This window comes from Etheostoma spectabile, chromosome 13 (assembly GCF_008692095.1).
Source record: "Etheostoma spectabile isolate EspeVRDwgs_2016 chromosome 13, UIUC_Espe_1.0, whole genome shotgun sequence".
Classification (NCBI taxonomy): domain Eukaryota; kingdom Metazoa; phylum Chordata; class Actinopteri; order Perciformes; family Percidae; genus Etheostoma; species Etheostoma spectabile.
The window spans coordinates 10,997,955-11,008,464 of NC_045745.1; the positions used below are offsets into that span (position 1 = coordinate 10,997,955).

The 10,510-nt window shown below is 40.0% G+C and overlaps 1 protein-coding gene across 2 annotated transcripts in view; it reads right to left on the minus strand.

Moving 5' to 3' along the window:
* The window catches only part of slc37a2 (solute carrier family 37 member 2), a 16,269-nt gene that overhangs the window by 3,505 nt on the left and 2,254 nt on the right, over positions 1 to 10,510 (minus strand). The window contains exons 1-15 of one of the 2 annotated variants that reach the window (XM_032534679.1): positions 9,853 to 10,019; positions 9,684 to 9,765; positions 8,522 to 8,612; positions 8,177 to 8,255; positions 7,944 to 8,079; positions 5,268 to 5,344; positions 4,768 to 4,934; positions 3,961 to 3,998; positions 3,716 to 3,871; positions 3,022 to 3,112; positions 2,840 to 2,902; positions 2,483 to 2,568; positions 2,204 to 2,252; positions 802 to 875; positions 414 to 492 (exon numbers count right to left, since the gene is read on the minus strand). In XM_032534679.1, coding sequence (XP_032390570.1) covers positions 414 to 492; positions 802 to 875; positions 2,204 to 2,252; positions 2,483 to 2,568; positions 2,840 to 2,902; positions 3,022 to 3,112; positions 3,716 to 3,871; positions 3,961 to 3,998; positions 4,768 to 4,934; positions 5,268 to 5,344; positions 7,944 to 8,079; positions 8,177 to 8,187 — 1,027 coding nt within the window. In that variant the 5' untranslated portion in view covers positions 8,188 to 8,255; positions 8,522 to 8,612; positions 9,684 to 9,765; positions 9,853 to 10,019. Of the gene's footprint in view, positions 1 to 413; positions 493 to 801; positions 876 to 2,203; positions 2,253 to 2,482; positions 2,569 to 2,839; positions 2,903 to 3,021; positions 3,113 to 3,715; positions 3,872 to 3,960; positions 3,999 to 4,767; positions 4,935 to 5,267; positions 5,345 to 7,943; positions 8,080 to 8,176; positions 8,256 to 8,521; positions 8,613 to 9,683; positions 9,766 to 9,852; positions 10,020 to 10,510 lie in introns of those variants that run through there. The other variant, XM_032534678.1, reaches the window with a different exon arrangement.

The following is a 10,510-nucleotide window of genomic DNA, read 5'->3' on the forward strand; positions in this document are numbered from 1 at the left end:
TGAGCCAGACCGACAACAAAGATAGGAATCATATCACATCCATTCAGAGAGAGTATTATTATTATTATTAGCTGTTAAAACACAATAACATATATGACACACTGGTATCGGATGAGCACTTAGTATCGGCCGATATGCAAGTTCGGGAATAAGAATCGGTATCGGGAAGCAAAAAATAGTATCGGACCATCTTTAATTTTATCAGAGCTTTTTAGCTGAAGATCTAGAAGAATCTAGCATGAGGAGCAGCGTTTGTGGGTCATAAAAACCAAAACAATGAGCCAAAAGAGGCTGAAACCCACCATACTGATGAGAGGAACTACTGAGCTGGTGAGAATATTAATTTGATCCATAGTTACAAATGATTAGGGGAGCTTTAAGAGAGCGATAAGTGAAAATAACTGCATACGTACCTATTGAACCAGTGCCGTCAATAATTGCTGTCACCGTTGACAACGCCCTGGAGTTTCCTCTCAGACTCTCGTGTGTTCCCTGTTACAAAAATATTCACGTCATAATAAACTTAAAATAATAGCAGTGATTATGCAGAATGGCAGTTTTCAGCAGAATATAATATATTATGTTATTTGATTATATATTAGTGACACATTGCAGCTGGTAAAGGTGGAGCTGATTTTAATGCCTTTACTGCTGGGTAGTTCAATCTATAACACATCAACATCCATTAGTTGATTCACTTGTATATTTTGTATTTATCACCTGAACCTGTAAAGTATGATGATTTGTTAACAGACGGCGGGGACATAAAGCGGTGGGTTTCCCACGATGCTTTGGTCTTACCAGGTCAGCAGATACAGCAGTAGTGATGAGGGCGTACGGTCCGTTCACCAGGCCTCCACACAACAGCAGCATGCCTACATATAAGAACAAAAACAGTGTTAGTAAAGACTAAATACACTTATTTTTAATAAAAAAATATATCTGTTTGTTTCTACACTGTATATAAGCCATAGACTGTGTCTCCACTTTCTCCCACTGTACAAAAGTAAAGCTAAAATATCCAGGATACGGGCGCAGCCATCTTATAATTAGAGTCTGCACAGTAGTGATCGGGTGGTGGAGCCGTGGTGTCAAAGTCCCGGCCATACACCCGCTCGACCAATCACGAGTCAATCATGACACTTCATCCTGTTTTTACAGCATCAAATAACTAATAAAAAATAAAAGTTATCAGAAAGATTAACACTAGAACATCAGAACAACCTTAAACCTTTGGGGGAAATGTACTTGACTTTTTAGTGCGGGCCATGTTCTATCCACTAACATCGAGGGGATGGGATTTATCCTGCAGCCACCCACCGAGGTGATCAAGGTGTTTTGGCTTCACTCGGTCCATATCCATGACGCTCCATTTCCGGGATTGCTCTGGTGCCGCAGGGAATTTTGCCAGATCCATGTCTTTTCGCCATTGTCTGTTACCTTCCTCTTTCTTTCGTTGTGTTGGAATTTTAAACTCCGGTGGATTTATGAGGAATATAGTTATTAACTGCTCCTCAGATCTCTGCAGGGTAAATCCAGTCCAAGTGGTTTTTTTAGTCATTTTTAGTCATTAAAGTTTTCTTTCGCAAGACTAAAACAACTTTTGAACGTACACGTTCCACCAAAACAAGTTCCTTCCTGAGGCTATTTTGCAGCGGCTCCATGTGGGGCTCAGCACCGCCCGAGACCACTGCGATGGCTTTAAAGAAACGCCAATAAACCAGAGCATGCTTCTCTCCCATCCCAGAATAACAGAATGGCTGCGCAGCGTGTGCATGGTCTGGCAAAGCGAGACTATGCTTCCCTTAATACAGTCTATGCATTAACACGTGGCGTCATTCTGATAACGGACGACATGTTTTGCACTTTTAAACAGGGCTCCTCTGCTTTCGGCTCAGAGGTACTGTACATCAGGAGGATGCGGTGGAGTCTGAAGAAACGATTTGGTACACTGTGAGGACAGCACGGAGGAGTTAAAGACTGCTGTGGAGCTATCTGCTCTCCTCTGAACACAACCCAACCTCATTAGGACTAACCCGTTACTCTCTTCTTTTCCTCAAAAGTGAAACATTTTCCCCAGAAGTGAAACAGTAAGTGTTTTACCTAAAATCTCAGAAGGATTTGGTCGTAACTTTGGTTTAGTTTAGCGGAGAAAAGCAAAACCTTCTGAGAAATAAAACAGACATGAGTAAAGTAGTCTTACCGACTGTGGTACCAATGTTCCTTTGTCCGATGTAATTATAGAGGAAAAGCTGGAACATGAACAAAACAGACAAGATGAAGACATCACACAATAACATTCATACATATCTATACTCTAGGTCTACTTCTAGTATGTTCAGTTTTTCCCCAAGAAAGATATTATTATCCTTTTAATACACACTACTGTTGAAAAGTCTGTGATTTGCTGTTATATTAATTTAAAAGTGACCTTGCAAATGTGTGATTCATAAAATCATTTGATTAATTAAATGACACTCACCATTGGGGCAGCAGCAATCAACATGACGCAGCAGGTTGTCGCTCTCCCACCTGTGTAGTCAGACACAAGGCCCGCCGCGATGCCTCCTGTAGACACACAGCACGTTTAATTTCTTTTTATTTATTTGTTATTTAGCCTGGAAGGTCCCACTGAGATACAAGATCTCTTCTTCCAGGGAGTACCTGACATTCACGTCAGATTATGTCTTCCTGGCTGTGATCGTGTTTATCTGTTATACCATTTTAAATATGTCAGGCAATAAACACAACAATAAACCATTCACATGTCATAAACGTGTTGGAAAATGAAATCCTGTCAGATCAAGTCACAACACCTCAGTCTAAGCTCAAAGCTTACCCACAATTCCTCCTACATCAAACAGCGTCGACATGTCTCCCGCCTGTTTTGCCTCAAAATGGGCTGAAAAGGAGAAAGAAAACATTAACTTAATAAAATAAAGTGGATAAAACTAATTTACATGTATGATATTCTCTTTATTTGGCAAACAATAGAAATAAAGTATGTGTATAAATACTGACCAACATTTGAGATGTAGAGAGGAAGCCAGTAGAGGAAAGTGTAGCTGACCAGCTTGGCGAACAGCAGGCAGAGAGAGAACTCCACCACTCCCTGAGTCAGACATACAAACACCATTAAAACCTTTCATCATATTAATATACACCGTATATTTGTATGTAAAGGGTTAGTTTGGATTTACCAGTCACACAATAACACAAACAAACAAACTGATTGTAAAACTCCTGTGTTCTGCTACTATTTTTTTTTTTTTTAATAGGAAGCTGGAGGCTTTGACGAGAGCATGGATATGGTATGACAGCTTCAGTTCCCTGTCGGAAATGGCTGACTGTCATTAAGTGACTTCGTTCACAATTTTGGAAATAATTTCTATTAAAAGTCACTATGTGATTATTTCATGTGCTTACATGTATAACATCTTTAAACTTGTTCTCATGGCATACGTTTTTACAAGTACGTTTGCAGATGTCAGTGTCATTCCTGATACCGCCACCAGATGGTGCCATTTTCAAAGCCTACACATCAACCTGTAGACATTCTAAATCTGTAAGATATGTTATTATTTATTTTTTATAAATACAACTTTAAAATATAAAATAATGTACCAATAATTCAGAATAACCTTTTTCTAATCCAGCTCTTTTACACCAAAGCAAACCAGAAGCACATTTAGTCAAAACCAGTTTCACCACTCACAGGTATACTGAGAGCTCCACAGAAGCTGATGGCCTCAGGGTGCTCCTCCACAGCAACGACGTCTGCAGGCTCAGTGGTGATGGAGCCGTTGCCCATTCGGTCAACATGGGACGAGTTCTGCAGGAGGGGCTCCTTCTCGCTGCTCTCCTGTTCACTCTGACAACGCAAACGCACACATGCATGAGTTTGAGCAGTCTTTGTTACGGCTGAATTAGGAAGGATGAATGTTTGTGTTTATGACTCACATGGTGCTGAGGAGGAGTGCAGTTGACGTCTTCGGGTTCTGAAAGAGAGAGGAAAAGATGCAATTGAGACCTTCAAAGCAACATTAAAGTTTGGCAAGAGATTTAGTCTTAGACGACAAGATGCACTACGAGATACCAAACATGTCTCACGCCTAACTCGGTACGGAGGGGTGAAATTAATTATCTGCCTCTGGGTAAAACAGGGACAAAAGAATCGATCTGTTCATTGACCGAACATTTTGCACTTTCCTGCACAAACTGTTCAGCTCCTCCACTGAAAACAGATATCTTTTTAAGCATTTCTTATATTTTTCATAGCAGTACATTTTTCTTTTTTTGTCTTTATCGTTAGGCACCGAAACCTCAACACACATTCATTGTATGAGCAAACAACAATAAAACTGCTACAGTTATGTATTCAGGTAAAATGTGACAGGTGTTCCTCTGTTTTATATCTTTGTAAATTAAATAGTAACAAAAGGTTTTGTGATTTTGTTACATTCCATTTTGTGAGAACTCAGAGGAAAGCTTCTCCCATCTGTTTTATTTGTATCATAAATGGTACCACTGTTTCACAACACAGAGCTGAAGTTTGCTCACTTTGAATGAGGTAACAGCAGCCGAAAACATGCCTGCATCACAAAAATGTGGTCGAGCACGATCCTGCAAGTGCAGATGTGTCTGTAATTTGCCCAGACACACCCTTTCTTAATAAATAAAAGCCTTGGATTTACACCAATTATGTAGGCATGTCTATCTGTGAAAGAGCTTTGTGTGTGTAGGTGTTAATAATGAATAGAAACTGACTCTCAACCAGGAAGAAGAAGCACAGGATCCCAGTGGAGGCGATGATGAGTCCAGGGACGATGAAGGACATTCCCCACGCCGAGGACACGAAGGCTCCGGCGATAAGGGAGCCCAAGATGTTCCCCACTGAGGTGTGGGAGTTCCAGACACCCATGATGAACCCTCGCCTGATGATCAAAACACAAGAGTTGTCAGCCATGTAGCTTTGGGCCTGCAGTCTACTCCGTGGTTAGATTGATGCGGTTTGGGGACAATCATGACTGGGGACAATCAAGCTTTTGTGGCAGGAGATAAACGTTTGAACAGTAGTGAATATTTCAGAGGCAGTTCAGATTTATGATGTGTATATGATGCTTGTCTGAGATAAATCAAACCCAGGTCTCACTGTGCTGTCAAAATGTGACAAATGAGGATGCATGTGTCAGCGAGCTACAAAAAAAAGCACCTAATGCTGCATCGTCAGCAGGACTACACTGTAGTGCACACTGCGCAGTACTCACTTCCCCTTTCCAAACCAGTTGCCGACACATGCCACCACTGCAGGCCAACCGGTGGTCTGCATGAGCCCGTTCATGACCTGCAGAATGAAGCAAACAGAGGGAGAAACCAGCCTGTGTTAACATACTGTATTTAACGTTGCCTGGTACAAACATACTTTAAAAAAGGACAATTAGAGGACAGCAGTAAGCAGTAGGGGTGTTGAAATTAATCATCGCATCGATGCATCACGATGCGGAACTAGACAATTCTGCATTGATGCAGTGACAGACCATAATCGATTATTGCCTACTTGTTTGCTGCTTTTTTGTTTCTGCTGTTTGTCTGCTGTGTTCAGACCCCGTTACATTCAGGAAATGTCTTTTTTAAGAACAGATACAACAAAAAGGGGAGTTTATATATTTGACTGCTTGAATTTGTTTATGAAAACCATGTGTAGCAATACTATTACTATTGAGGAGGTGATGCACCGTGATGCATCAAGATATCGAATTATTCGATATAATCGATTATATCGATTCAAATTATTGACAGAATAGTCAAAATTGAATCAAATTGTAAGACCAGTGAGGATCCACACCCCCTAGTGAGCCTTTACATTTACGCACCAAACCTACATTAAGCCCAGACACACTCACACTGCAGTCACATGATGCAGCCGTGAGTCCTGTGATGTGTGTGTGCGTGTGTGTGTGTGTGTGTGTGTATGTGTGTGTGTGTGTGTGTGTGTGTGAGAGAGGAAAGCCTGACTAAGCTCCCATGAGATCTCTACATTTGTAAAGGAAAGAGATGATAAATACAGTCTGTACTGACCCACAGCTCCCAGTCATAACCTGTAATGGGGTAAAAGGGTTGTTAATCAATACGATAAATCTATGATTTCTTGATTGCTTCATGTAGGTGCTTCAGTCTTTAAAATGTATTTATTAATAGTTGCATTATTATCTATACCATGAGTTATTTTTCTAATGATAGTTTCCCACAGTTTGTTGAAAGAACTTGTGGAATTTGACTCCAGGGGAGGGTTATGTGATCATGTGAGGCTCATCTGACACTTCAGAGCGAGGACACACTATTGCTTTCTTGAGTTCCAAACTAGGGAATAGACTTCTTCATTTAGCTGCACATGCAGTGATCATTTGGTGCAGTTTTAACATCCTTCCGAACTTAGGAAAGGGAAAGAAACAAGAAAGAAAGTGATATTACTACAGCCCTCTAAACTGTTCTATTTGTGGGAAACACACGCCATTATACAAATGTTTAACGGTTTTAAAAACCTGGTAGTATGGATTAATTATTAGTCGACCTACAGAAAATTTAAAACAAACGTTTCTGTCATTTATCAAGAAAATACGTTCTCTGGTTTCAGCTTCTCAAATCTCTTCTGAGACAAAACTATTTGAAGACATCACCTTGGGCTCTGGCCAATTATGACAGCCTTGTTTAACTATTTATTGACATTTGAGAGACTAAACAAGTAAACAGGAAAAGAATAGTTAGTTGCAGCCTTAATTAATATTTGGGAAGGGAAAGTAGCCTGTATGCAAAACTGGTGTCTTCACTTGTTTCTGAGGTAATCCAAGTCTTATGAGACTAAAATCTGATTGTGCAGAGTGAGAGGTCGGAGCTTGATTCCCACCATGGAGTCCCAACAGAAACACAGTTTCATTTCCAGTGTTCGTGTGTAGTTCTACCTGTTTTAAGGGACTTGTTTAAAAAAAGACTGAACTGACTGTGAGACAAAACTCTTCTCACTATGAATTAACTTGTACTGAGTCCACGCTGAGAATAACATTCATTTCCCTAAGAGTCCAGCAAACAATGAAACTTAGCATATGTGTGCACAAGTCAGCAATAACAAACACATCATCTGATCTCTGTGCTTCCCTCTTTCTCCCCAAATGTGACCAATTGAAAAATGGACAAGACTTGGTCTACAGCCATTCAAAGCTTCCTTATTCTGTACAAGGTTTTGAAGGCACAACATGTAAACAGAAGAGTTGTACCACAATAGAAAGACAGAAAACAGGATGTCAACCTGCTGTTGCTCTCAAATCATAAAGCAGATCTTTTGTTACAAACAAAAGTTAAAAGGAATAGTTTTAGCATTGTGGGAAATATTCACTTTGCAACTAAAATTGTTAAGATGCCAATTGTAAAATGGTTTTAAGGTTGAGTTATGTGCTGTAACAACTGTTATCCATCCACGCAGAACTTCTTGTTAAGGTAAAGTGTACTGTATGTTGCCAGATAGGGTCAATGAGCACAGCTGTTGGTCTCTAGAGAGGTATGATATCACCAAAACTGTGACTAAAGTAAAGCTGCACACAGTGCCCAGCTGTTGTTTGCCATGATGGTTTTCTACCAAGTAACTTCATCCTCAAACCATTCCAACAGGATTGGTGAGTGCAAGCCAATTCTGCTAAATGTATTTAAGTGACAATTTTGCTGACCGTAGGTTCCGTCGTAGGCAGTACAAAGTGGCAGGGTCATTGAGTCACCAAAATTAAAGGGTTAGCACAAATATGTGCAGTTAACTTCACATCAATCTGGCAATTTGTTGTGTTTATGTAGAAATTCTGTTCTGATGATGGCCCTAAGGAAAAGGTTGGGGGGGTCTTATATGTTTCCAAAAGGTACAAAAGAAAGTGTTTAACTTTGTGATTGTGTGTCCTTACCTGGATGAAGGCGTAGTAGCCTAATGAGTGGATGTTCCAGAAGAAGCCGAGGCCGAACAGACACGTGAACAATCCACTCCCTAGCATACCAAAACTCAGGTAGTAACGCAGAGGGAGGCGCTCTCCAAACATCCCACTGTCAACACAACAGAGGATTATGACTCAATATAGCACATGCACACACACGCAAGCACACAAAAACATAAGGTCTGCAGGCAATAGCACATACAAACCTGAAAAACATGCCGATGGCATAGGCAACCAGGAAGGAGTTATCCAAGACCCCAAACAGCGTCTTATAGTTGTCCCGGTCTAGAGGGACAACACAGATGAAACTATTAGCTTTCTCCATACAGTATAACGACTGAGCCAGGGGCTTAAACCAGTAAATGAACCCTGCCATGATGGGAGAGCAGCCTGAGCCCAAAGGAAAAGCATTCTAAAAGTGTTCCTTAAGACACCTTAATATCCATAATGTGGCTATATGTTGAGGATCTCAATTAACAATATACATTTCTCAATGCTAGTTTGCAATATCTACTTTTTAGTTTACAGATGACAACAAGTTAAGGACTTACCAAAGGGTGCCCAGTCACACCATGTAGCATTATCGGTTACGTTAAAGCCTGCGGGCCGAATGACTGTGGAACAGTTTCTGTGAAGCTCACTCTGAAAATGAGACAGAAAAACAATTGAAACGAACCAGATGAAACTCTCCCAGAGACAGTAGAATACAGCACCAGATGTGGTTAGGTGTTGTTATCATACAGGGGTTTCAGGACCTTGTGAGTGCACACATTAAGGAGTTAAAAATGTGTCTTTTTTATTGTATATTCCATTGCCTTGTAATATATTAAATCTGTCCACTTTTACTGCAAATAATCTGTCTGTACCTTTAAAGGACCGTAAACCATACCATAGCTGCTGCATGTTTTTGACCATTTATTAAAATACATAAACAAAGAATCTAAGCAACCAAATGCTCTTTCAGCATCTAAAGGAATTATAGCTGTGGATAAGGTGCATTTCATATCAACAGCATGTCTGAAAAATCTGTATAATCATTATGGATAAGGAGAGACATATAGGGGTACATTGACCGTTAGCTTTTTTGAGTGCAGAGCATTCAAACAGGGATTTATGCTTTTTTATGTGTGCAGCATGGCTAAGAAATAAGGACCTAGTTGTGACAAAAGGCATTTTTCCATATTTAACAGAGAAGTGTTATAGTGAACGAGTGTTAAAGTGCAAAAACAAAAGTACACGCAAAACCACAAAAAGACAGAACAAAACAAACCTCAAGACTGAAACTAAACTATTATCTGCAAAGATTGTCATAAAACGATTCAAAGTGACTGTTTACTGCTGCCGCCTCCGTAGTAATGTTGCCGTCTGAGGTTTTCATTCCTGGAATATGTGCTTCATGATTGGTCAATTTAACCTGAGAGATAACAAACAGCTTGGATGGGCGCTACTGAGATAAAGCTTTTGTCTAACTCCGTATAAGAAATGCAGTTGTCCATTGTTTTCATCTCGGTTCTAATCCTATTGTTTCCTTAAGAGGGTCCAGACTTGTGCATAAGCTCAAATTCTTCTGAAGCTAACTGGATCTCATGTTTTCAAACCTGATAAGGAGCTCCAGAGAGCGTCTTACAGGCAGCATTTGACCCTTGACCCACATGTGTCAAGTTCCTGCACAAAAACCCTACAGATGAAAAGGAATTGAATTGCCCCAGTCACCTTAACAATGCTGATAGGTTTCCGTGACAGATGGTAGGCCGTGTAGAAGAGGAAGGTGAGGAAAAGAATGAAGCCGCGATACCTGCAAAGGAGAGATGAAAGAATAAAGATGTGGTAGCACAATGGGTATTTGTTAGGTCCAAACTCAGACTTCCAGTTTCTCACTTACACTGTTATTTAATTAATCTTTGAATAGACCCAGGAAAGACACCAAGAAAACAGGCTTGACACAGAGATAAGTTTTTACACTCGTCTGCAGAGGAGGGGAGAGGCAGAGAGGAGACGAGGTGTACTCGTCTCCTCCACAAAACAGCTCTCTCCGTTCCTCTAACAGTCTGCTTTATTAATACACTCATGGTTGCTAAGCAATGCAGATGTTCTTCTACAGGATGTAACAATGTTTGCAAAAAGTTTGCAGCTTGTTGCATGCTAGGTTAGACACACTGCTTGGTCTGTGACCGGAGCGTGACCCAGAAAGCAGTGTGGTTACCAAAACACACATTATAACAACATCATTTGTTTCACAGTAGTTTGCTTCACTCGCTATAAGATTTATAAAACATTCCTTATGCAAAAATAGCTAAAACATTCTTTATGTAAGAATAGCTAAAACATTCTTTATGCAAACATAGCTTCTACAGTATTAATTACAGTAATGTTATAACCAATTACAATACTTGCTATTAAGAATTTAATTGTTTTCAATTTTTACATCGTGAAAGTATATTTTACTCAACTGTGCTGGCAACTTTTTGTAAAAGAATGGACATCAACTCTTGCTGTAATAAAACAAGAGTCTTTACACTGATAAAATATATATATATATA